At 36.4% G+C, this 25,718-nt stretch overlaps 1 protein-coding gene across 1 annotated transcript in view; it reads left to right on the forward strand.

Moving 5' to 3' along the window:
- The window catches only part of PCCA (propionyl-CoA carboxylase subunit alpha), a 364,039-nt gene that overhangs the window by 125,389 nt on the left and 212,932 nt on the right, over window positions 1–25,718 (forward strand). Inside the window, exons 9-11 of the mRNA XM_082859189.1 lie at window positions 7,501–7,579; window positions 14,276–14,378; window positions 20,993–21,087. Coding sequence (XP_082715315.1) covers window positions 7,501–7,579; window positions 14,276–14,378; window positions 20,993–21,087 — 277 coding nt within the window. The remainder of the gene's footprint in view (window positions 1–7,500; window positions 7,580–14,275; window positions 14,379–20,992; window positions 21,088–25,718) is intronic.

Raw genomic sequence — 25,718 nt, forward strand, 5'->3', positions numbered from 1 at the left:
CGTGGAACTAGCCTTGCATACCTGGCATAAATCCCATTTGGTCATGGTATAATTCTTTCTGTACACTGTTGCATTTTTCTTTTCAGTCATTTTATTTTTAAACCTGGAAATTCCATTTTTAATTTCTAAATATTTTCTGTTTCTCTCCTCATCATGATCTTTTTCCTTTAACTCCGTTCCCATGCTTACAGTGTTTGTAATGACTGTAATTTGTAATAGGATTGTAATAGCTGTTTTAAGGTTCTTCATTTCTGGGTTTGTTTCTGTTGACTATTTTCCTTCTGTGTGGATCACATTTTGCCTCCAAACATGTCTCTTAATTTTTTATTGGATTGTAGACATTGTGAATGTTAAATATTGTATTTGGATTTTCTTATTTCTATTTAAAAGATGTTCAGGTTTATTTTGTTTGATAGATAAGTTAATTGATGTTCAGATTGATACCTTTTAGACTTTTTTTTAAAGCTTTCTTAGGGCAAGTCTAACATACCTTTTTTGTGGTATTCTGATTCAACAAGTATATGTTAGGCTATCTCTCTTTACCTTCTACACTTGCTATCTGTGAGTTCATAATTTCTATTTCATTATACATCTGTGGTTCTTACATGTATGGCTTATTCATCCATGTAAACCCTTAGCGTTTTAGGCAGGAGAGAGAGGTGATCCTATATTTATTTATTTTATTTATATATATATATATATATATATTTTATTTATTTATTAAAGAAATTTTGCTGACCTCTTTGTAGTTTGATGGGACCAATTGTACTGGTAGGGGGCTCTGTTAGGAGGCTACTACAGGAGTCCTATGAAGAGATTTGGTAGTTTGTATTAAGTACAGTGATAATGGAGATAAAATTGGAGAAATTGGACTTGTTAAAAATAAAGACTTCATAAGAGTTGCATACCATCCAGCGGTTGTACTCCTAGACATATGCTCCAGGAACCTCCTGCCCAGTATTCCAAACAATGCCTACAAAAATATTCATGGGAGCATTGTGTGTATAGATCTGAATGTTCACTCACAGTAGAATGATTAATGCTTCAGTATGCTTATACCGTGAAATATTTCACATCAGTAAAAATAAATGATTTGCAACTACTGAAATTAATTAGTACATTTACTTGGTGATTATTATTTTTCATGTTATTCTTCAGGCACTCTTTTAGCTACTGGAGAAGCAATACTGAGGAAGGCAAAAAAACTGTATCTTCATTTTTTAAACTCATTTTACTTCAAACAATGTAGAAATTAGTTAAAGCAAGAATCATTAATGTTTATTATTACTATTGGTTGAAATATTGAGTATAGGATAGTCACAGTTTCCAAGTTTCCAGTCTACAGATCATTTGTTAATTGCAAATGGAAAATGTTATTTCATGAGGAAATTTAATGGACACCATCTTATCAAGTAATCAAACGTAATTTTATGAGGAAAAGGACAAATGGACTTTTTTTTTTCCTTTGCTTTCTTGTGTAATTTAAGACTGAGGGTATAGCATCAGCTGTAGAGTATTAAATTTTTTAAAAAATTCTGACTCTAATAATGAGAAAACAATCAGGTAAATTCAAATTGTGGACCACTCTATACAAAAACCACCTTGGATTTTTCAAAAATTCCCCTCCCCCAACCTGAAAAGGTAAGTGAACTGTTTTACATTAAAGGAGAGTAAAGGAATATAACAAATATTAATATAATGCATAATACTTGTATTTATAATTTTCATCTGGGGATTTCCTTCCTGTCTGTCTTAGGCTTTTTCCCCCCTGATTTTTTGGTTTTCTCTTCTGACGTTCCATTATCAGAGCCTGTTCTGCCCATCTAGAGGACTGTTTTACTCTCTGAAACAACTTTCATTTCCTTTTACTTTGAACCTTTTCTTTAGGGAAATAAAGACCTTGTATAAGTGTTTCCTAATTTTTTTTTAATTAATTAATTAATTTATTTTTGGCTGCGCTGGGTCTTTGTTGCTGTGCGCGGGCTTTTCTCCAGTTGCGGCGAGTGGGGGCTACTCTTCATTGCGCTGCGCGGGCTTCTCATTGCAGTGGCTTCTCTTGTTGTAGAGCACGGGCTCTAGGCACGCGGGCTTCAGTAGTTGTGGCATTCAGGCTCAGTAGTTATGGCTCGCAGACTCTAGAGTGCAGGCTCAGTAGTTGTGGCTCACGGGCTTAGTTGCTCTGCGGCATGTAGGATCCTCCCGGACCAGGTCTCAAACCCGTGTCCCCTGCACTGGCAGGTGGATTCTTAACCACTGTGCCACCAGGGAAGTCCCCTAATTGTTTTTAAAAGAAGACCAAAAAAAAAAAAAAAAAATCACAACTTCTGTTTGACCCTTGAGAGATTTCTGGTTAGTGCCACCAAATTAGGAATTAGGACATTTCCCAAGAAATATTTCACTTTTTCCTTCTTTTTACTTTTCCTTCTCCATCAGTCATTATAGTCTATGAAATTTTTATTCAAGAAACTGTAGGTGAAAAAACTACCTAAGATTATTATATGACTCATGATTTTTATATCATTAAGATGTCATTTCATCAGCCTTTAAGTTATCAGTTTATGCCACCCTGTATAGGAGCAGATTTTGCTTGAAGGGGGTTGGGGGGGTGGATTATGTAGTGTGTGTCTTGTATAGCTCAACATGGTGCTATTAGTTGGTCAAGAAAAATTGTTTCTTTAGGCTTGGAATCCATAACTGTCACTAAATGGGAAAGCACCTAAGCTCCTATAGGCTTCCTTTATTCCCCTGTCATCCATATCCTAACTATTGTTTCTTTAGGCTTGGAATCCATAACTGTCACTAAATGGGAAAGCACCTAAGCTCCTAGAGGCTTCCTTTATTCCCCTGTCATCCATATCCTAACTATCAATACGTCATGCTGACTCTACCTCTGAAACAACCTTCAAGTCGCTGTCTTTCTCTCTCTTTCTCTGTATCTACAGCCAAGTCCAGGTTACAGCTCGCTCTCTGCTGGACCACCACAAAGCTTCCTAATCAGTCTCCTTTCTCCCATCTTCGCCCTTTTTCTTTCTTTCTTTCTTTCTTTTTTTTTTTTTGCAGTATGCGGGCCTCTCACCACTGCGGCCTCTCCCGCTGCGGAGCACAGGCTCCGGACGCGCAGGCCCAGCGGCCATGGCCCACGGGCGCAGCCGCTCCGCGGCATGCGGGATCCTCCCAGATCAGGGCACAAACCCGTGTCCCCTGCATAGGCAGGCGGACTCTCAACCACTGCGTCACCAGGGAAGCCCTATTCGCCCTTTTTCAATTCATACCTTGCAGAGCAGCCAAAGTGATCTTAAAAAATTAGGACTACATTAGGTCAATGTCCTCTCCTATATAACCTTTCCAACTTGTTCCTTCTGTCAGGAATATTCTGCCGTCATTGATTTTTCAGAGGACTTGCTCTAGCTTGTCAATTTAAGTCTCAGTTTAAATATCAGTTTTCTCAGAGAAGCCGTTTCTGGGAAAAGTAACATTAATCATTCTGAATCACATCCCTCTGTTGTTTTTATTGTAGCAACTATCACCACTTAATGTGTTTCACACACACACAAACACTTAGGTGCATGTATATTTACATATAGTTCTCTACTAGATACCAAATATAGTAAGTGCCACAAGAGCAGATAATTTTCTGAATTGTTCATCTTTGTATCCCCTGGAGCCAAATCTGTGTTTGGCACAAAGTATTTATTCAGTGAATATTTTTGAGTTGATGAATGAGAATTTGATGGTAGAGTTAGAAAGAGGATTGCTGCTTATGATAGAAAGTAAGACATACTGATTGCTGGGAGGAAAGGAAACCAGAGAAGTTATCTTGTCCTGCAGTTAAACCTGCCCTTCCTTGAAGGTTGAGTATAGAAAAGTAGGAATAGAAACCTTTTAGTACTTTGGTACTAAGTTTCTGTTTTTTGTTTTTTGTTTTTTTTTTTGCGGTACGCGGGCCTCTCACTGCTGTGGCCTCTCCCGTTGCGGAGCACAGGGTCCGGATGCGCAGGCCCAGCGGCCATGGCTCATGGGCCCAGCCGCTCCACGGCATGCGGGATCCTCCTGGAACAGGGCACGAACCTGTGTCCCCTGCATCAGCAGGTGGACTCCCAACCACTGCACCACCAGGGAAGCCCTAAGTTTCTGTTAAAAAAAAAAAAAAAAATTAACATTTTTCTCACATAGTACTTAGTAGATATCTTTTTGGAAGCATCATGCAGAAGGGAAATAAGGAATGGAGACTTTGTGCATGTTGGAGTTGGGGTGTTAGAAAGAGTGGGGCATGTATCTCTGGGTCTGGGAGGGGAGGTCAGGTACTGGGGAGTAGGCGTTCAATGAGAGGATGGAAAAGGTGAGGAAATATCTGTGAACAGCACTAGGACCTGAGGGTTTTTTTGTTTTTTAAGCCATCTTATCATACCAGGAGATTCGTCTCCTTTTAAAAACCTTGGAGAATTTGTTTTGTTATGATAAGGAAGGTTGTTCTGTTTCAAACATATGTCTGAAGAATATAAAATTAAAGAAATGTGTTCTAGACAAAAGTTGAACAGAGGAGTAAGTACTCCAGTGGATTAAAAAAAAAATGTGAGAGAACATTAGTGGATATTTCATACCCAGGCTGGGAAAAGAGAGGAAGCAATAGCCATCAACTTGATCATTTCTGATTTTTTCCGGGATTGTCAACTTTTGACTGAATCTTTATTTTTTCCTTTTTTGTCCAGTTCCTGGCACCCCATGGCTTACCCTAATTAGAGCCACAGGCACAATAAGAAAGAAGGGATGACGGACTGGGCTTTTTGATATTATTTAATATCATCTGTGTGGAATATTCTTTTCCCTGCTTTCCAAATAGCTAGATTTCATTTCTCCATGGCATGGTGACAGCATAAAAATATGTACTGTCTGAAATTTAATGACTTACTTGGCATAAGAAATTGAGTAGAATACCTTACCATTATATTATATTCAATTATAGCTCAAAAATTATATTAAGTTTGTGACTGTAATGTCCCTAACTTCTACCAGTTTCTCCCTCTCTCCCAGTTGTTTAATATTTGGCTTGTTAAATTTTTGTCAGGGAGTCTTCTCTTCTGGGTTATATGTATTCACAGGTCTAACACTGCATTGCCTCCTTTGGAGAGACCATATTGCAATTGTCTTATTATATATTGGCCTGTTGCCTGACAATTTCTCACCTTTTCTGAACATACAATAGTTTCTTGTTGACAAATTATTTTATGTGTTTTGTTTTGCCATCTAGTTCCTTGTTACCAAGGACAATTTCCCAATCTTATTTTGAACCTTACAAATCCCTATATAGTCCAGGGTCCATAGATGAATAAATGACTAAGATGAGATTAATACTGGAATCAGAATAACTGCAAATTTCCTAATCCTCAGCGGGAACTGAAAATAGTAGAGATATGGGATGTGGATATCATACCTCTCGTGGTTTCCTGTTCACATGGATAAATAGTTTTTGATGGTGAATTGATGACATGTTTTTTGGGGATAAAAAAGACCTTAAGTTGTTTTTTTTTTTTTTTTTGCGGTATGCGGGCCTCTCACTGTTGTGGCCTCTCCCATTGCGGAGCACAGGCTCCGGACGCGGAGGCTCAGCGGCCATGGCTCACGGGCCCAGCCGCTCCACAGCATGTGGGATCTTCCCAGACCGGGGCACGAACCCGTGTCCCCTGCATCGGCAGGCGGACTCTCAACCACTGCGCCACCAGGGAAGCCCCTTAAGTTGTTTTTAAAAGGATTTCTCAGGCATGCTGGTTTCTAATTTTTGGATATTGTTTCTTCACTGCTCAAAAACAAGCTAATTCTTCTTTACTGATCTCAGTCTAATTCCTTTATGTGGTACTCATTGTGAGGCTGCAGCACTGAACAAGACAGACACCATTCTTACTACTCTCAAGCAGGATCTGTAGCATGCAAGAGTGTGTAGCGTAATGTGCTCCCAGTTTATGTTTTGAGTTCTCTTTTCCTCTGCCATCCTACAGATGCTCTGTGTGCTTCAAATTGTTTCAGTCCTTTCTTAAACCTGTCCTGTGCTTACCCCGCCTCCATTTCTGCTGTTCCTGCCTAACACGTTCATGTCCTGTCGTCCTTCATAGCCTCATATAAATGGCCCTATCTATAATATGCTTTTCTTAATCGCTTTTCTCTTACCTTCCTGTGATTCTTCTTTGAATTCCCATTGAGAGAATTATTTGGGTACTTCCCCTCTTTCTTCCTAGATTATAAGGCTCCCAGTGTGAAAGTACTATGTTCATCTTTCTTGTTCTTACTGCAGTTAGTATTTATTGCTTTTAACATGCTGTCCCACATAAGTCTATCTCACATAAACGTAACCAACATCAGAATTTTAAAAATTTAATTACTTATGAATCACTTAGGAAGCAAGTGCCATTTTAGCTAAGTTGAAGTTAAGTGATGTTTTGTGGTTTAGGGGTCAAAGGTCTGTGACATTTGGCCCTGTCTTCCCTTTTCATGAAGATCCTATAGCTAGAGTGTAGTGCTATTAGAGCATCACAGGTCAGGAAGAGTCTTTTAAGGGCTCACTGACCTCTTCTTTCTTCAGAAAAGATCATAACAAGTGGTCTCAGACATGAGTATTTCCACCTTATTGTCGGAGAACCTCTAAACAAAGAGACTTCACAGCTTTTCTTGATAAATCATTGTAGATGACTCATGCTGTCAGAAATTTTACTTTATAATAACTACTCTAAATACGCAATCCTCTTTACCAACAACAATTTTATTAATTTTCTCTTATAAAACTTTGGCTGGAAATGTCCTTTGTTTTGGGCCTGACTTTGTATTTTCATAATATTCCCGAAGTCTAGATATTTCATTGCCTGTTGACTGAGTGGAGTAGTGCTGTAGCTTCTCTACTGATATCAGCGAGCTCTGCATCTTCTGCTCCAGGCATAATATACCAGCCATGGCTTGATTTTTCCCAAAGCCATCATGTCAGTTCTTGCAGATAAAAGCTGCAGGGGTTCCCTGTGCTTTTTCATATGAAAATACCTCAAATACCTATAAACCATTACTTTTGAAAAAAAGGGAATTTAATTTGTTATGTATGCAAACAGCAGTTTTGGGGAATCAAAAGAATGTGTGTATGCGTGCGCGCACACACACGTGCGTGTGTGTTTCCTTAATGCTATAAAAGTTGTTTCTTATATCCTTGGTTAATTAATACTGTATTTATTTCCATTTTTGGAATCCACTTTCAAATTATGTTTTCTTAGCTTTTTATTTCATTATTGGGGAAAATGTTATATTTATTGATACAAATAGTCTTTTTCTTTTAAAACGATCACACTCATTTAAAAAATATATGTAAGATCATTACACTGATATTATTTTCCTGACTCTAAAGAAAGGAACTTTTAAATAAATTAGTTATTGTCTTCTGTGTTATCGAACATGTGGTCAGTTGTCATGTTCATGCATCCAAATGATCAAAGTCTGAACTTCTGTCTAATTCTTCCCTGCTGTTAGGCTACCCTGTTATGATCAAGGCCTCAGCAGGTGGTGGTGGGAAAGGCATGCGAATCGCTTGGGATGATGAAGAGACCAGGTGAGATTCTGTCCAAAATATACTTTTGATGAAAATTGCAGTTACTAGAGTTTTATTAAACTGACAAGTAAACAGATACCAAAAGCATAATGGAATAGTTATAATAATCATCTAATTTTTACTCTTATAGATAGGAAAAGTTGAAATTATGCAGAAAAGTTTCTTATTTATATTTTGATGATGATTATCCTATTATCAAAAGGTTTTTACTTTCTTAAACATTAATACAGGATTATCTTTTTTTTACAGTGTATTTTTAAAAATTATAGTCATGATTTTGTTTTCTAGGCAAAAATTACGTTTGGCTGTGTAATTCTGAATGTGATCAAAGATTTGAACCATATATATTTGAAAGCAGTCATAATTTTATCTGTTTATTAGTATGCATTTGCTTCCCTTTGCTTGTCTATAAAAACAATGAACTACTATTATAACTTTATAGTGTGAAATATATTTCCTTTTGAATTTGAAATTATTGTATGTCCTTTATATGCAGTGCACTCTTATGAATTTAGAACACTTTCTTAGTAGTAGTTTCAGAAATCAAAAGAAACTTTTAAAACAAAAATTTAAAAACCTAATGTATTGATAACATCATGGGGATTAGAAAATAATTTTTTTGAACAACTGCCTAGTACAAGCAGGTTTCAAGGGACTCTATTCAGATTTGTATTACATACTTCAAGGTTTGGCAGCAAGAGAGATTTATGTCATTTTTTGAAGGAGGGGAATTTAAAAAATCACTGAATTATTATCGTTAATGTTGCCTTTCCTGCCCTTTCTCTACCCAAAAGTAATTTGATCTTCCAAATGGTTAGTTCTGTTTTCTCCCTTTCTTTTCCCTTTCTTCCTATTCCCTGAAATCTCTGAAAGAGAGAAATCTGGAGTAGTTGATGTGAAAGTCATCCAATACAAATCTAATTCAGAAATTAGGTTCTAAAGTGAACATACAAGGTAAAAATCTCCTAGAGGCAATATATTACCCTTTAAAATCTGAGAGGAAGACACCGCACTGCAGACTTGTACAGATAGTTTTAACTCTAGAAGACAGTTGTCTCAGGACATCATTGTTTCTTTGGTTGTGTGTTAGAGGTGGGGTGATAATATGTGCCCAATACAGACCTTTCAGCCCCAGTCTCACGTTCAGTGTGGCACTGATACCAGATACTGACTGAGGTAACGTCAGATTCTCCTCTCCCATCTTACACTTACCCAGCATAAATAAACTCATTGCATGGATTGGTGATATTTGTTATTGAGATATTTGATACGGAGAGCCTCCTGTGTGACAGGCAGTGTTTTAGTAAGGTTCCAGGAATACAGCAATGAACAGAAACAGACAAAATAATCCACTCCTCTATGCAGTTCTCTTTCTCTATTCCTCTATATCCAGTAGATAACTGGATCAGGAGTTCTTAACCTTTGAATTCACAGACCGGTAAAGTTCAGGGACGTTTGTGCGCCTGGTTAAGGAAAAAAAGTACATATTTCTTTCATTAGCCTCTAACTGGAATTTAGTGTTTCCTCCAGTATAGACAAGCTACAATAGTAGTAGTATCTGTGGGACTTTTCACCGTTTAAGAGATCCCTTATATTATCACATTACATTGTTGCAGGGATCTCTAAGTTACAGTGATTGTGAGACTTGTTGTTGGAGCTTATTAACGAATAAAGAACCAAGTACATGATATCCCGAATTTGTTTTTAAAAAATATTTTGATACCTATATTTCAGTATAATTTGTTTCTTATGCAATCCTATGCATATTCTTTTCTACATTTTAAATCACTTTGAACCTTATTTCGACAAGAGGGTCCTATACTGCATGATACTGCCAAAGGCATCCACGACATAAACAAGGTTCAGAAACCCATTCTGGTAGGAAGGGACAAACAATGAACAAGATCAAAGTAAATCATATCCTGTTGTGGAAGGTGATAAGCAATATAAGAAAAGTAAAGGAAGAAAGGAAGAGACATGAGGAGTGTTGGAGGGAATTCCCACTCTAAGCAGGATTGTCAGGGCTGTCCTCGCTGAGAAGGCACATTTGAGCGAGGAGAAAGAGTGTGGGGATTAGGATCCAGGCAAGGGAAGAGCAAGTGTGGAGGCTGTGACGCAGTAGCGTGTCTGGAGAGATCCAGCGCTGGCCAGCTGGTGGGGGCAGGGGGAGGAGTAGAAGGAAATGGGGAGCCGATTGTGTAGGACCTCATAGGCCATTCTTAGTGAGATGGGGGGCTACTGGAGGGTTTGCGTAGAGAAGTCACAATCATGGAACTTCAACAAACTCCTAACATTATTTACATGTTTTGAATTATAAAAATTTTCAAACATGCAAAGATGTAGAAGAATACAATGAACTTCTATATACGTATCATCCAGATTTACCAGTTGTCAAGATTTTGCGACTTGAGTTTTAAAAGGATCACTGGTTGCTCTCTTGGCAATAGACTTAACAGGGGGCAGAATCATGAACTCTGGAATCAGGGAAACCCGTTGGGTTGAAATAATCCACGCAAAATAATGGTGATGGTGGCTTTCACCAGTGTAATGGTGGAAGTGGTAAGAAAGAGTTTAATTCTGAAAGTAGAGGCAACAGGATTTTCTGAGTGATTGGATATAGAGTTTGAGTACTTGAGGATGACTTGCAGGCCCTGTTTAAGTTACCTTATTTTTTTGCTCTTATTCTCTCTTTGGCCTTAGTGTTGATTTATAAGAATTAAATGGATATGCTGCAACACTAATTTACTTGAAAATTTCTTAGGAAATGCCAAAGAAGTTAAGGTCAGAGTGAGGGCGTTTATCTTCAGAACTGAGATGCTTAATTGAAGAATGGTCTGCTTCTTAGCCTCTCTCTGGAACTCTTTGCCTGGCGTGGTTCCTTTTGATAGTGGAGACTTGCAGAGCATTGGTTAACTATGTGAAATGTTTGAAGTTGGGCTGGCTAGTTGTTGTGTGTGTGTTGAAGCAGGCATAAGGGTAGGAGGCATACTTAGCCCCATTTTTACCACATAATTCGTCTTATTTGACTTTTGAAGTTCAGGTGTTGAAGCTATCTCTTGTGCTTTATTTGTAACCCCTGTGAGTTAGTGGACGTCTCCATGGTTTGGTTGGGCTTCCTCACGGGATGGTGACTTTAGACTTCTTACACAGTGACCCAGGGGTCCAAGAGTATTTGTTTCAAATGCAAGTGGAAGCTGTATCACTTTTTATGATCCAGTCTCATAAGTCGCACAGCTTGCCTTCACTATATTTTGTTGATTACAAGTGAGCACAAATTCTACCTGAATTCAAGGGGAGGGGCATTAGACTTCACTTCCTTGTGAAGGAGTGGCAAGTTTCTTAGAAGAGCATATGGAATGGGAGATGCTGTTGTGGCCATGTTTGGAAAAGACAATCTGCTACAGTCTGTTGGTAGTAAAGAATGAGGTAATAAAGATGTTAAACACAACTTAATGGTTTTATAAGAGATGTGTATTTTGTGAACTCTTAATGTTTTTTTAACAGTGTTTTCCCCTTTTATATGGCACTTATATAGCCATTCCACTGAAAGCCTTAGCACTTATTTTTCATTATTGTTCTTAGGATCTCATATTTCTTATCAGTCATTTCTCCAGGGCTACTCTTAGTAACATATTCTTTTATGGTAGGATTACTGTTCAGTTTCTTGGCAATGAGATTTGCTATGCTGCTTTTAACCAATGGATTTTAATTTAGAATTCAGTGATTTTGGAAATCACTGTATCTATTCATATATTGGGCATCTTTGGTAAATAAGTTAACCCTTTCTTGGTCAGTAAATGTCACATTGTTTCAAAGTATTTTCATATAATTAGTAAAAATACATACATAAACAATTTTCTACCTAAAATTACTCTTTTCAACTTGATAAATAAGCCATCTCTAAAACTTTGTTGAAGTTAACAAAGGTATAACATTATTTGATACAATGATACAAGACCCTCATTTTAAAAATTTGCTCCTCTGTTAATTTGGAAAAATCAAAACTTTGGAAAAATTGAGAGAACAGTCCAGAAAACACCCATATATTTGTCTTCTGGTGTCATCAACTGTTAATATTGTGCTGCACTGCATTTACTCCTTCCTCCCTCGAGGAAGACATTTTTGTGCATAATCCACAAAAATTTTAACGTTCTTCAGATGGAAAACTTAGTAGCCATTAATTGCTTTATTCCTTTTTTTTTTTTTAACGTCGTTATTGGAGTATAATTGCTTTACAATGGTGTGTTAGTTTCTGCTTTATTCTTTTATCTTAAGGAGTGTGTCCCTCTTGTAACATCTTCAGGGAAGTAACATCTATACTTATCTTAGAATCTTTAGAACATCTGAAAGATTTTAAAAAGTACAGTGTTTGTTGTGTAATAAATTAGGGTAAGAGTCATGGAGGTTGTTGAAAGTAGACTCAGATATTTTCATAATAATCTCTGGCTTTCTTTTCCTTATCCCTATTTATTTATTTAACATCTTTTTTGGAGTATAATTGCTTTACAATGGTTTGTTAGTTTCTGCTGTATAACAAAGTGAATCAGCTATACATATACATATATCCCCATATCTCCTCCCTCTTGGGTGTCCCTCCCACCCTCCCTATGCCACCCCCCAATCCCACCCCTCCAGGTGGACACAAAGCACCGAGCTGATCTCCCTGTGCCATGCGGCTGCTTCCCACTAGCTATTGATTTTACATTTGGTAGTGTATATTGTATATATGTCCATGCCACTCTATCATTTCATCCCAGTTTACCCTTCCCCCTCCCCGTGTCCTCAGGTCCATTCTCTACGTCTGCATCTTTATTCCTGTCCTACCCCTAGGTTCTTCAGAACCTTTTTTTTTTTTTTTAGATTCCATGTATATGTGTTAGCATACGGTATTTGTTTTTTTCGTTTCTTTTTATGGCTGAGTAATATTCCATTGTATATATATGTGCCACGTCTTCCTTATCCATTCATCTGTCAGTGGACACTTAGGTTGCTTCCATGTCCTGGCTGTTGTAAATAGAGCTGCAGTGAACATTGTGGTACATGACTCTTTTTGAATTACGGTTTTCTCAGGGTATATGCCAGTAGTGGGATTGCTGCCTTATGCCAATTTAAATGAAATGTTATGGCATACATGGAAAATTGATCATGTCTACATTTTGGAGTAACCTCACTAGACTTCAGGTGTTGTGAGGGCAGTTTCTGTTTTAATTTTGTATTTCCATCACATATATATATGCACCAGGCACATAGTTTCATGAGTAGTAAGTATTTATTGAATGAATGTATTACTGAGTGCTACAAATGATCTAAATGCAGTTTTCCATGAGCTCTAAAACATGTTGGTAATGCTTTCAAATCTGATAATTTATTTGGGTGACTTTGAGTTTTTAAATTTTTGGTATTTTTGATTTAAATGCAAAATGAAAACTTTAAAATCATTAGAGCAGAGACAAACTGTAAAGTACTATGTTTTTTCCTTGTGAATCATTGTATCCCACCTAATAAAAAGTTAGTTATATGGTATTGAAAACAATGATTCATTGTGCTTTCATTTCTTCGAGGTTTGTAGTCTCCTGAGATCTAAACTCCATTCCCTAAAATCAAGAGAGTAATGGAGGACTAAGAAAACGTGATACCTTTTTTCTGAGAATGCTGAGAAATAGAAATTTTTGCAATATGTTTTCTAATTTATCCTTCTAGTCTGTGTTTACTTGCAATGTTGTATTTTCCAAGCACACAAACAAATGAGATAGTTATTTCTAATATTGCCAGATGGAGTGTTTGCAAATGAAAGGATTAAAAGAATTTTAATGTTGAACATTAAATACAGGTATTTGATTTGAAGATTAAGAAACTGTTAATTACATATAAAAGGAATTAAATTTTATACTCGAGTATATCCATGAATGGAATATAACATACTCTAGTTAGTGTTAGGTAAGCAAGTTTGAGTTTTTAATAGACTGAGTGAAATTTCAACGTGTATGACCTTAGTAAGCATATTTTAATAATGATAATGTTTAAGTTATAGTTTGGAAATAAAATATACAAAGCAATAATTAGATTCATATTTTTATTTTAAAAAATCGAACTTTTCTCTTTTAATTATTGTTTTTGAACAATTTTAAAGAAGATAAAATTGTAATGATCTGTATGGATGTGTGGGAGGTCATTGCTTTTAAAGTTGTGTATTTAAAATATCAGGGAGTCTTCTTGAGGACCCTCCTTTTGTATTCTTACTGAGTGTATTTGCTGTGGCTTTGCCCCAGTTGTGCAGTCGTCTAGGTCCTTTACATTTTTGTGTGCATCTTCTGACTTTTGAGTCAAATGTATATGCATTTTTATATATTTTTATTAGTGGAATTAAGGTATAGTAAGGTCAGAGAAATGAAGTTTTATATGATTTGTATGGTTTATTAAAAATACCTCATTTTTAACAGTTGGTGAAATAAGTATTGGTATTCTTGTTTCTATAAAAATCTAGGATCAGGGAAATTAAAGCATTCACCCAGAGTCACAGAGCTAGTGAGTAGAAGAGTTGTTCAATCAAAATTAATTGAGTTATTTGTATATTATAAGTGACTTTTTCTCTGCTTTGTTCAGAAGTAAGCACAAATAAACCTTTAATTAGTTTTCTTTTATATTGAGGGCTGTATTTGTTTTGTGTTCATTTGACTGTTTTGTTTTTCTTTACAGGGATGGTTTTAGATTTTCATCTCAAGAAGCTGCTTCTAGTTTTGGTGATGATAGGCTACTAATAGAAAAATTTATTGATAACCCTCGTCATATAGAAGTCCAGGTTGGTACATTTTAAGATATCTTTTGAATTATTATAACTTTAAAATAATATTACTCCTATTAGAAACACATCCTTTCTTACATTTAGAATGATTGTGAAAGTTCCGGTATGTCGAATAAATATGAAATAGAGAATGTGCATAAGTTGATCGCCTCCCTTTGGAGTCTGGTATCCTTTTTTCAAAGTGCCAGAATGTTGATTGGATGGGGAATGATACAGAAGCCCAGCTCCAGAATGCGATAGTCACAAGGTGTCCGTCCAGGCCGAATATATTCTACCTAGAGGCGCACTCAGTCCCCTTCTGATACTGGGCCACTTTGGGGCATTTTTAAAAGAAAAGTGCCTGACCTGGACACTTATATCATTTCAGTTCACAGATGTCTGTGTGGCTTAGTGTGGCAGGCGTTCTGCTGTTGGATAGAGATGAATAAATCATTTCTTCTACTCAGATTAAGATTGTAATCCATCTTTTAAAGTGGTTGTGGAGGTGTGGCTTTCAGCAAAATAAAATGTTTTTTTCTGAAATAAAACACAGACGAAGAAGGAAAGTCTGCCGAAATTTTTGTTTTTCTGTCAGAAATGCCTTGTGCTAATTTTACACATTGTGGCTATGAATTGATATGTAACAGTTGAAATTGATAAAATATAAATATCAGATTAGAAATCATATTGAAATGAAAGTATTATTTTTTTTTATTAATTTTGTGTGGATAGAGTTCCAGAAAATTAAATAAAAGGTTATTTGCTGCCCTTGTAACTTTCTGACGGGGCATAATAAAACAAAGTCTTAGATTTTGTCATTGTGTTTTCTAAGTTTAATCATCACTTTACATAGATATTATTTCTAGTTAGGAAATCTTCATGTAGATCCTCAAATCTTCCAGAGTGGAAAAAACAAATTGCAAACATATAATCCATTTATATTTTTAAAACATTGAACGTAATGTATTTCTTTCTGAGGCTAGCAGATTTTGTTTTGTTTGTTAGTTTTTGTTTTTATATATTCTAAATTGAAATATCACATATACAGTGAAGTCCACCTAAGTGTACAATTTAGTAAAAATTTATTTATATACATATATAACTGTGTAACAACCATCCAGATCTGTATATGGATCATTTCCGTTATATCAAAAGATTCTTCATACCACTTCCAGTCAGTCCTTCTCCTTAGCCACCAAAATTAACTGCTGTTCTGACATCTAATACCATAGATTGTTTTTGTTTGTTCTTAAACTGCATATAAATGGAATCATATGATACATACTTGCTTGTGCTGGCTTCTTACACACAACATCATATCTGAGGTTCATGAGGCTGTGCATTATCATTCACTCAAAAATTGCTCTGTGGTGTTCCATTATTTGAATAACCTGCAATGTATCCAATTTTCTGATGGTGAACCTTTAGGGTGTTTCCATTTTTTGATGTTATGAATAAACTGCTGTGTCTTTTTCTGAACATATATACTTTTGCATATACTGAGGAGAGGGATTGTTGAATTACATGGTCAGGTTATGTTTAGTTCTAATAGATACTGTGGTTGTTCTATCAATAATATATACTCCTGCCCATGATATATGAATGTTTCCAGTTCAGCCATCTTTTCCAACATTTGGTGTTCTCAGTTTTTTAATGTTTAGCCATTTTGTTGGACATGTAATAGTATCTCTTTTAATTTGCATTTCCCTGATGAATATTGATGCTGAGCATGTTTTTATACGTTGATTGACCAAAACTGGATATCTTATCTTGTGAAGCGACTGCTCAAGTCTCACCCTTGCCCCCCTTTTTCAAATTAGATTTTTTGGAATTATTGAATGTTCTATTTTGATTATGAGTCCTTCACCATACACACACCCCCCCCCCCATATATTCCCCCCATCTGTGACTTACCTATTCACTTTATTAATAATGTCTTTCAAGGAATAGAAGTTCTCAATTTTGTTGAAGTCCAGTTTAAGTCCAATTTGCGTACCCAAGTTAGGAGCTTTATTGTTTTAGGTTTGGTATTTAGGCCTGTTACTCTCTTTGAATTTTTTGTTTGTTTGATGTGAGATGGAGTCAAAGTAAATTTTCTTACATTCTCATACCCAATTTTTCCAGCATCATTTATTGTGGTGTACATTTGCTGTAAATTAAGTGACATTTGGTCACTGTCTTAATTATTTTGCTTTTGTAGTAAGTGTAAAAATCTGGTACTGTAAGTGCTCTAAATTTATTGTTTTTCTTCAGATAATGTTGGCTTTTTTTTATATTCTTTGAGTTTCCCTGTAACCTTTAGACTTTGTCTTGTCAATCTGTCTCTACCTTCTACCTACATTCCCACCCTCTCCCCACATCAGATGGGATTTGGATTATATTGAATCTAGAGATTATTCTGGGGAGAATTAACATCTTAACAATATTGAGTTTTATAAGCCATGAACTAGAATATCTCTTCATGTATTTATATCTTTAATTTCTCTCAGCATTTTTTTGTAGTTTGGAGTGTAGAGGTTTTATCTATGTTTCATTAGATTTATTCCTGGATGTCTGATAAGTTTTGACACTATTATAAATGTTATTTTCTAAATTTCATTTACCTATTGATTGTTGCTTATATGTAGCAACAATTGAATTTTATGTATTAATCTTGTATCCAGTGTCCTTTTTAAATCCACTTGTTTATTTTTTGTGTTTTGGTTATCTATTGCTGAGTGATTAACCATCCCAAAATACAGTGATTTGAAACATTTAAGGTTGTACAACAATGTGAATGTACTTATTTAATGCCACTGAGTTGTACACTTAAAAATGGTTACAATGGGGCTTCCCTGGTGGCGCAGTGGTTGAGAGTCCGCCTGCTGATGCAGGGGACGCAGGTTCATGCCCCGGTCTGGGAAGATCCCACATGCCGCAGAGCGGCTGGGCCCATGAGCCATCGCCGCTGAGCCTGCGCGTCTGGAGCCTGTGCTCCGCAACGGGAGAGGCCACAGCAGTGAGAGGCCCGCGTACTGCAAAAAAAAAAAAAAAAAAAAAGTTTACAGTGGTAAATTTTACCTATATTTTGCCACAATGATAAAAACTACACAACATTTAACTATTTCTTATAATTCTGTGGGTTGATTTGGTTTGGCTGGGCACATCTTTTGCCTCACTAGGTGTCTGTCCACTGGGGCAGTAGTCATGTTGGGGCTTGACTGGTTTGGAACATCCAGCGTTAGTGCCTTGGAGGATTGACTTGAAGGTGAGGTCAGCCAAGACATGGGACAGCTGGGCCTCTCTCTTTCTCTCTTTATTCATTCTTGGGGCATTTCCACATGACTTCTCCATGTGGAATTTCTATCAGGATATCCAGACTTCTTATATTGAGTATCAGAGCTATGTGAAGTAGCCATTCTGTCTTTTAAAGTTTAGGTGGCACAGGAGCACTTTTGTTGCATTTTGCAAGTCACTTGGCCAGCCTAGAATCATTGCCATAAGTGCTTATGCAAGGGTGCGCATACCAGGGTTTGTTATATTCAGGGCTATTTTTGGATACTAGTTATCACAACCCTTTCTACGGCCCCCAATGCTCATGTCCTTCCATAGGCAGAATATACCTACCTTCCTTCCAAGACCAGAATCTCATATTCAGACTTGGTTCAGGTATAGACGAGACTTCTTGTGTATGGTTTCTCAAGAGCAGTTTTTGTGATGTGAAGATCTCTGTATTTAAAGACAGTGTGATACTCAGTTATCAAAAATACAATGATGAGTAAAGGATATGACACTGCAATGAATACCCCCTATTCAACAAGGTAGAAAAAGGGAGGCACACAGTATTCAATGGTTCTTAGCAATCAAAACCCAGAAATTTAAGCTGAGAGATCCCTTTGGAGGGTTTTGTAATAATTCTTGTGGGAGAGGGTAGCACCTTGGGCCAGCGTGTGGTGGAGGTGGTGAGATGTGATTGAATTCTGGATATTTTGTGAAGGTAGACCAGATTTTCTAAAGATCACATGTGATGTATAAGAAAAAAATAAGGCATCAAAGATAGTTTTAGGCTTTTGGCCTGACGAATTATAAGAATGGGACTGTCTTACTGAGAAGGGAAAGACTGTGAGAGGTAAATGTTTTTGGGGAGGAAATCAGGGTATGAAGATGGACCAATGAAGGTTGAGATGCCCATTAGATATCAAAAATGTAGGTGTTGAGTAGACGGTTGGATATTTAAGTCTGTAATTTAGGGGAGATATTTGGGCTACCCTTCCTGTAAGATCCTAGAGGTAAAATTAATTTTCCCCCCTTTTCTATATTCCCCATCTAGCACTTATTTGTGCTATTCCAAGACCACTTACACCATTTTATCTTTAGCTATCAGACTTTCCTCATAGACGAAGAAGTCCTTGAGGACAGAGGCTGGATCTTATCTCATTTGTTTTCCCTAGCAACCAGGCAGTGTCCTTCACATTACTAATACTCAGTAAATGTTTGTTCAGTTGTTTTAAATAATTATATTTCTACATTAGCTTTTAGTTTATTTTAATTAACCATGGCGTATATCCTAGCCGATATTTTTAAACTTAGGTGAAAATATCTCCCAGTAACTTAAATAGGCAACACAGATGTTTCCTATATCTGATCTTCACTTGGAAGGTTTTTTACTTATTTTCTTCAGTTTTAATTAATTAATGTTAGATAATTTGTGCACATGATAAAGGGTATTCAATGAAAAGTAAGCCTTCTTTCACCCTTGTCTCCAAGTCCCCTGGTTTCTATCCCTAGAAGCAGGCACTGTTACTGTTTTTTGAATATCCTGCCATAGTCTGTGAAGTATATACATGTATATGAACTATTGTTTTTCACACGAGCTATCACATACTCTCTTCTTTCTCGTGCTGAAACTGTGTACTGGCAATAGGAATGGCACAGCTCTGTGTGGTTTAAACCAGGGCACTGATGGCATTTTATGGGCTGGATCCATGGATGTTAAAGGGCTTGCCATTATGTGGAGCAGTCTATTATGATAAAGCTTTTTCAGTAAGCAGTATATCTGGGAGATCTTTCCATATTCAGTACGTGCATATCTGTAAAGGGCTATATTAAAAATTTAAAAAACTCATGATGTGTTTAAGTATTAACTTCCCTTCCAAGCACTTTTTATTTATGATGTTTTCTGGTTACTTTGTCTCTTCATTTGATTAATGGAATTCCCTGGTTTTCCAGTGGTTAGGACTTGGCACTTTCACTGCCCTGGCCTGGGAACTAAGATCCCACAAGCTGCGCGGCACAGTTACACAGACTTCAGGGAAAAACAAACTTGATTCTGGGTATATTTGAATCTGATATTTTACAGTTGAAAATGTTTCTAAGAATTCTTGGTTATTGTGGCTTTATTTCTTGGAGACTAAGTCTACTTTCACTTCCACGTCAATTAGAATAAAAAAGGAGGTAGAATAAATTTAACGTTTAAAAATAGTTCTAGATGTACTTCATGCAGTCACCTTTGAGTCTTAGAAATAAAATTCCAGCTTACTGGCATTTCATTACTGTAATGTTTTCCTTTGTTTGGAAGCATTCTTGAGGTTTAGGTAGGTTTTATTTCCTAAAAATTAACCTTGTAGTCATTTATTACCTGTTCATTTTATAGTTTATTATACTTGTTAAACCATGATCTCTTTTGATTTGATGTTTTCAGCAGCCATATAAAATATTAAGATGACATTATCTACTGTTTATAATGCATGGGAAAACAGTGACTTGCCCAGAGAGGTGGCATAGCTGTTTGGAGCTTAAGTTAGTGCCTTGATTTTGGCTTCTAGAAGAGCTTTTACCCCCGTGAACTTAAATATATGCATTCAATAGTATGCATCTACTCCTTAATCATGAAAATAGATTAATCTATTTCTGATCAAGTATTCTATGCAAAAACATTAATAAAGAGCATGTTTTACTGTTTCCAGATTTAGCTAATAAGATATATGTTAAATTTGAATTTCAGATAAACAGTGATTTTTTTTTTTTAAAGTAAAAGTATGTCCCATTCAGTATTTGGGATATATTTTTATTAAAATTAAAAACTCCAGTTTATTTCCCATTATTACAAATGGGAAAAAGCATAATGTTATTATATATTAACCCCAGACCTTTTACCAGTTTCTTATAACAAAAATAAAGCACAGTAAAAATATCCATATATAAGTAACAGACCGCATACTGGTTGTAAATGAAATAGCATTTCCTGATCAACAGACGTGATAATATTAACAACAAACAGATGTTTGTAATAATCCTTGCGGCTCTCCTACGTGCCCTTGAAATCTAGAATATATTCCCTTTATTGATACTCATTGTCCCTCACAAAATTGGTACAATTGATTCTCATATTTTACCCAGTGTATTGGAAATGTAAGATGAGAATTTTTTCCTCAAGTCTTTAATAAAAGTGTTCAGTTGAGTTTTGGAGTGGTAAATATAAAATTTTCCTCCACTAATGTCAACCAAAAGAAGACTGTATTTGAGAGGTATATATGTTTTGTGAGGTTGGAGTATTAAAATCCAAGGGGTGTTGCATGGAGAAAATGTTAATTGGGCACATATGCTATGGAGATGGCTCTGTAATTTTTCAAGTGGTATTATTGCTCTTTCAGGTTTTAGGTGATAAACATGGGAATGCTTTGTGGCTCAATGAAAGAGAGTGCTCAATTCAGCGAAGAAATCAGAAGGTGGTAGAGGAAGCACCAAGGTAAGAGCTTCTCCCAGGGAAACTTTATAGTAGTCTGATTTTTATATATTTCACATATTTCTTTCCCATTTTATTAGCTAAAATTGCTTTAATAGTAATAGTAGAATGTATTAGTGTGTATATATTAAAAATTCTCCTCATTGAGGTATAATTGACACATAATTATCTCTTGAACAGCACAGTTGTTAAGGATGCTGACCCTCCATGCAATTGGAAATCCACATATAACGTTTAAAGTAAGCCCTCTGTATCTGCAGTCAACTGACCTTGGATCTTGTAGTACTGTAATATTTAGTATTGAAAAGTGTAAGTGGATCCTTGCAGTTCAAACCTGTGTTGTTCAGGGGTCAACTATATTATATTAGTTTAAGGTTTACAATATAACAATTCGATATTTGTATATATTGTGAAATCACCATAGGAAGTCTAGTTAACATCCGTCACCATATATAGTTAACAGACTTTTTTTTTTGTAATGAGAACTTTTAAGAGCTACTCTCTTAGCAACTGTCAAATAAGCAATACAGTATTATCTATAGTCACCATGCTGTACATTGCATCTCAACGACTTATTTATAGCTGGAAGTTTGTACTGTTTATGTCCCCCTCCCCCTCAACCGTCAATCTGATTTCTGCATCTATGAGCTTGTTTTTTTTTTTTTAAAGATTCCACGTATAACTGAGATCATACAGTGTTTGTCTTTCTCTGTCTGACTTATTTCAGTTAGTATAACGCCCTCAAAGTCCATCCATGTTGTCACAAATGGCGAGATTTCATTCCTTTTTTGTTTTGGGGTTTTTTTTTTTGGCTATGCAGCTCGTAGGATCTTAGTTCCCTGACCAGGGATTGAACCTGCACCCTTGGCAGTGAAGGCATGGAGTCCTAACCACTGGACTGCCAGGGAATTGCCAAGATTTCATTCTTTTTTTATGGTTGAATAATATTCCACTGCATATGTGTATGTGGTGTGTGTATATATATACACATATATATAATATACATACATATATATATATACCACATTTCTTCATCCATACATCAGTGGAAACTTAGGTTGTTTCCATGTCTTGGCTATTATAAATAATGCTGCAGTGAACATGGGGGTGCATGTTTCTTTACAAGTTTGTATTTTTGTTTTCTTTGGATATATACCCAGAAGTGGAATTACTGGATCGTATGGTAGTTCTGTTTTTAACTTTTAAAGTAACTTCCATACTCTCTTCCATAATGGCTGCGCCAATTTACATTCCTACCAACAGTGCACAAGGGTTCCCTTTTCTTCACATCCTTGCCAACACTTGTTATTTCTTGTCTTTCTGATAATAGCCATCCTAGCAGGTGTGAGGTGATATCTCATTGTGGTTTTGATGTACATTTCCCTGATGATCAGTGATGTTGAGCACATTTACATGTGTGCGTTGGCGATCTGTGTGTTTTCTTTGGAAAAGTGTCTATTTAGATCTTTTGCCCATTTTAAAATCAGATTTTTTTCCTGTTATTGGGTTGTATGAATTCTTTATGTATATTGAGTACTAACCCCTTATCAGACATACGATTTGCAAATATTTTCTTCTATTCAGTAGGTTACCTTTTCATTTTGTTGATAGTTTCCTTGGCTGTGTAGAAGTTTTTTAGTTTGAAGTGGTCTTAATGTGTATTTTTATAATTAAGAATTTGCCACTTGATCTTTCTCAGTACTTCAATGCATGAAAGTGAGAGAATACTTGAACAAGAAGTTGGGGTTTCATTAGAGGAGAAAGTGGGGTGATAACCCACTCTGACTCCCATAGTCTTCTAGGTAGCCTAGACCCTGTTGGTGTGTCTGAGCATGTGGAATTTCTGGGATACCTACCTTCTAGGCTCTCCAGTTGGCAAAAGTTTCATAAAGTTGATCCTGAATTTCCCGAGTTTATCCTACCATGAAAAGGCTTTTGGGACATGGTTCTTAGAGATTCCTTGATTCATCAGAACTACTTTGGGCACTTCTCCAAGCCACCTGTCATGTGTTTGGTGTAGCAATTTCATGGAGCTTCGTTTCTACTTTGATGCTAGTTTGGTATTTATATATATTCTGGTTTCCTCTTAGTTCTTAAAAATCCCCAGTTGAGTGTTCATTGGTATATTTAGTAACTAGACATTAAGGAATATAACCAATTGTAGCTTAATCAGCATAGCCAGTGTGCCTTGAAAAAATGTGCGTGTGTGATTTCTGAAAAGATTAGGTCTGAATATGAGTGGATTTTTAAAATCACAGAGTATTGTTAAAAATCAAATCCTATATCCCCCCCCAAATTATAGATTTAAATATCCAACAGTCTACTCAACACCTACATTTTGATATCTAATGGGCATCTCAACCTTCATTTGTCCATCTTCATACCCAGATTTCCTCCCCCAAAACATGCACCTTTCAGAGTCCTTCCTATCTTCACCATGCTGTGAAGAACAGCCCTTTGTGGCCTACATGGGGTGTAGCCCTTTATCTCTTGGCCCATGTAAGACGAATGGAAGAAGAGAACCAAAAGGAATGTTCTATGTCTTTAGGAAGAGTCCTAGAACCTGCCAGCGTTGTTGACTTGGCAGTGATCTGAAGTTAGGTACTTTCCTAGGGAGTCTGGGATATGTCTGTTTTCCCGAAGTCACCATGTGCCCAGCTAGTTGAATGGAAAAAGGGGACAGGGGATGATGGTAGAACAGTAATAGTCTCTGACACACCACTTTTGCAGTCTTATGTTTTCTTATCTTCTTGTCTTACTTAACACTTCCAATATAATTAACTTTCTCTTTTTATTGGAAATCCACTCAAGTCTTACCTGGGATAGAAATCTTTCACAAACTGGGAACCTTGATTTTTATTTGTTTCCTTTCTTTCTCTAGAAATGTGAGTTTTTCATATGAACATCTCATCTATTAATTGAGAGAAAAATCCAAGGAAAACTTAAAGCAGTAGGAAAAAAAACTAGAACCGATTGTTAATAGTGACTTGATATGTATTTGTGTATTGTGAAATATTAAAATAAATGGAATATGCAGTTTTCAATTCCTGGAGTAAGAATCTCCCTCTGTGCTTTGAGTGCAGTGGTGAGCTTGCTTGCAGCTCTGAGTATCACTAGCAGAGTTTATGACAAGGGAAAGAATAAGACCAGACAGGACAAAAATAGTTCTACTCACCTGTGCTGAGATTATCCAAATGTTACGATGTTAATCTTTAGTTGCATTTCCTTTTTTTTCTTTTTGGTTGCATTAATTTTGTCAGCCATTATTGTTGAAATGTCATCTATGCCTGTATCTGTTAGGTTAATGCAGAGCTGTTATTTATAATAGGTAGATAAGATTCATAACATATGAATCCAATGATGAATCCTAATGTCATCAGCGGGGAGACAGTATGAAGTACACTTCCCACCTGTGAAGTATCCTTGCCTCCCCTTCAACCAGTCAAACCTGAATCTATTCAAGGCTCTAGATCTAATCAGCAGTTTACAAGGAATAGAAATGTAATGTTAAAAGACCTTGTGAACATTGCATGTAGAGGAATGAGACAGGAAAATGACCAGATCCTTGGCTTAAAAAAAAAAGAAGAGGGCATTACAAGTTAAAAGAATCATAAAGATTTAAAAACCAGTCAAATGCAGTGGCTAGATCTTATTTGGATCCTGATTCAAAGTTATTAGCTCTAAAAAGATATTTACAAGATAATCCAGGAAATTTGAATACTAACTGGATATTAAAGCTATTAAGGAGTTCTTGTTAAGTTTAAAAGTGTGATTATGTTATAAAAGAGTACTTATAGAAACAGATACGGAAGTTTTTTTTATGGAAGAAGTAATACCTAATTTGGGATTTGCTTTAAAAAAGAAAAAAAAATGGAGTTCCCTGATGGCCTAGTGGTTAGGATTCCGGACTTTCACTGCCGTGGCCTGGGTTCAGTCCCGTCGGGGAACTGAGATCCCATAAGCTGCGTGGCACAGCCAAAAAAAAAGGGAGGGGGGCTGGTAGAAAAGTGGACATGCAGCATAGACAAAACAAGAATAGCTATGTAGTAATAATTGTTACATATGGGAAACAGGTATGTGCAAGTTCATTATATTCTTCCATAATAAAAAGTTCATAAAATGTCATCTAAATCTTACACATTTGAGAATAATTTTAATCCACAAATAGAAAAGTAGTCAGTGTTTTATTTCTCAGAACCTTTTTTGCATAGAAGCAAAATATGTGAAAATGCAGAAATGATTTGATAATATTCTTTTCAGGGTTCATTGAAACCCTTTTACTTGCCTGCTGGAAGGTGCTTTTTTATTGTGAAACAAAAGTTTTGAGGATTTATTAGATGTACAGTGGATTCTTGTTATTTGTGGTAGTTATGTTTTTTTAAAAAAATTAATTAATTAATTAATTTTTGGCTGTGTTGGGTCTTCGTTGCTGTGTGCAGGCTTTCTCTAGTTGGCAGCGAGCAGGGGCCACTCTTTGCTGCAGTGCATGGGCTTCTCATTGCGGTGGCTTCTCTTGTTGCAGAGCACAGGCTCTAGGCACGAGGACTTCAGTAGTTGTGGCACGTGGGCTCAGTAGTTGCGGCTCACGGGCTCTAGAGCGCAGGCTCAGTAGTTGCGGCACATGGGCTTAGTTG

Source organism: Leucopleurus acutus, assembly GCF_964270905.1.
Source record: "Leucopleurus acutus genome assembly, chromosome: 18".
Taxonomy (NCBI): Eukaryota; Metazoa; Chordata; class Mammalia; order Artiodactyla; family Delphinidae; genus Leucopleurus; species Leucopleurus acutus.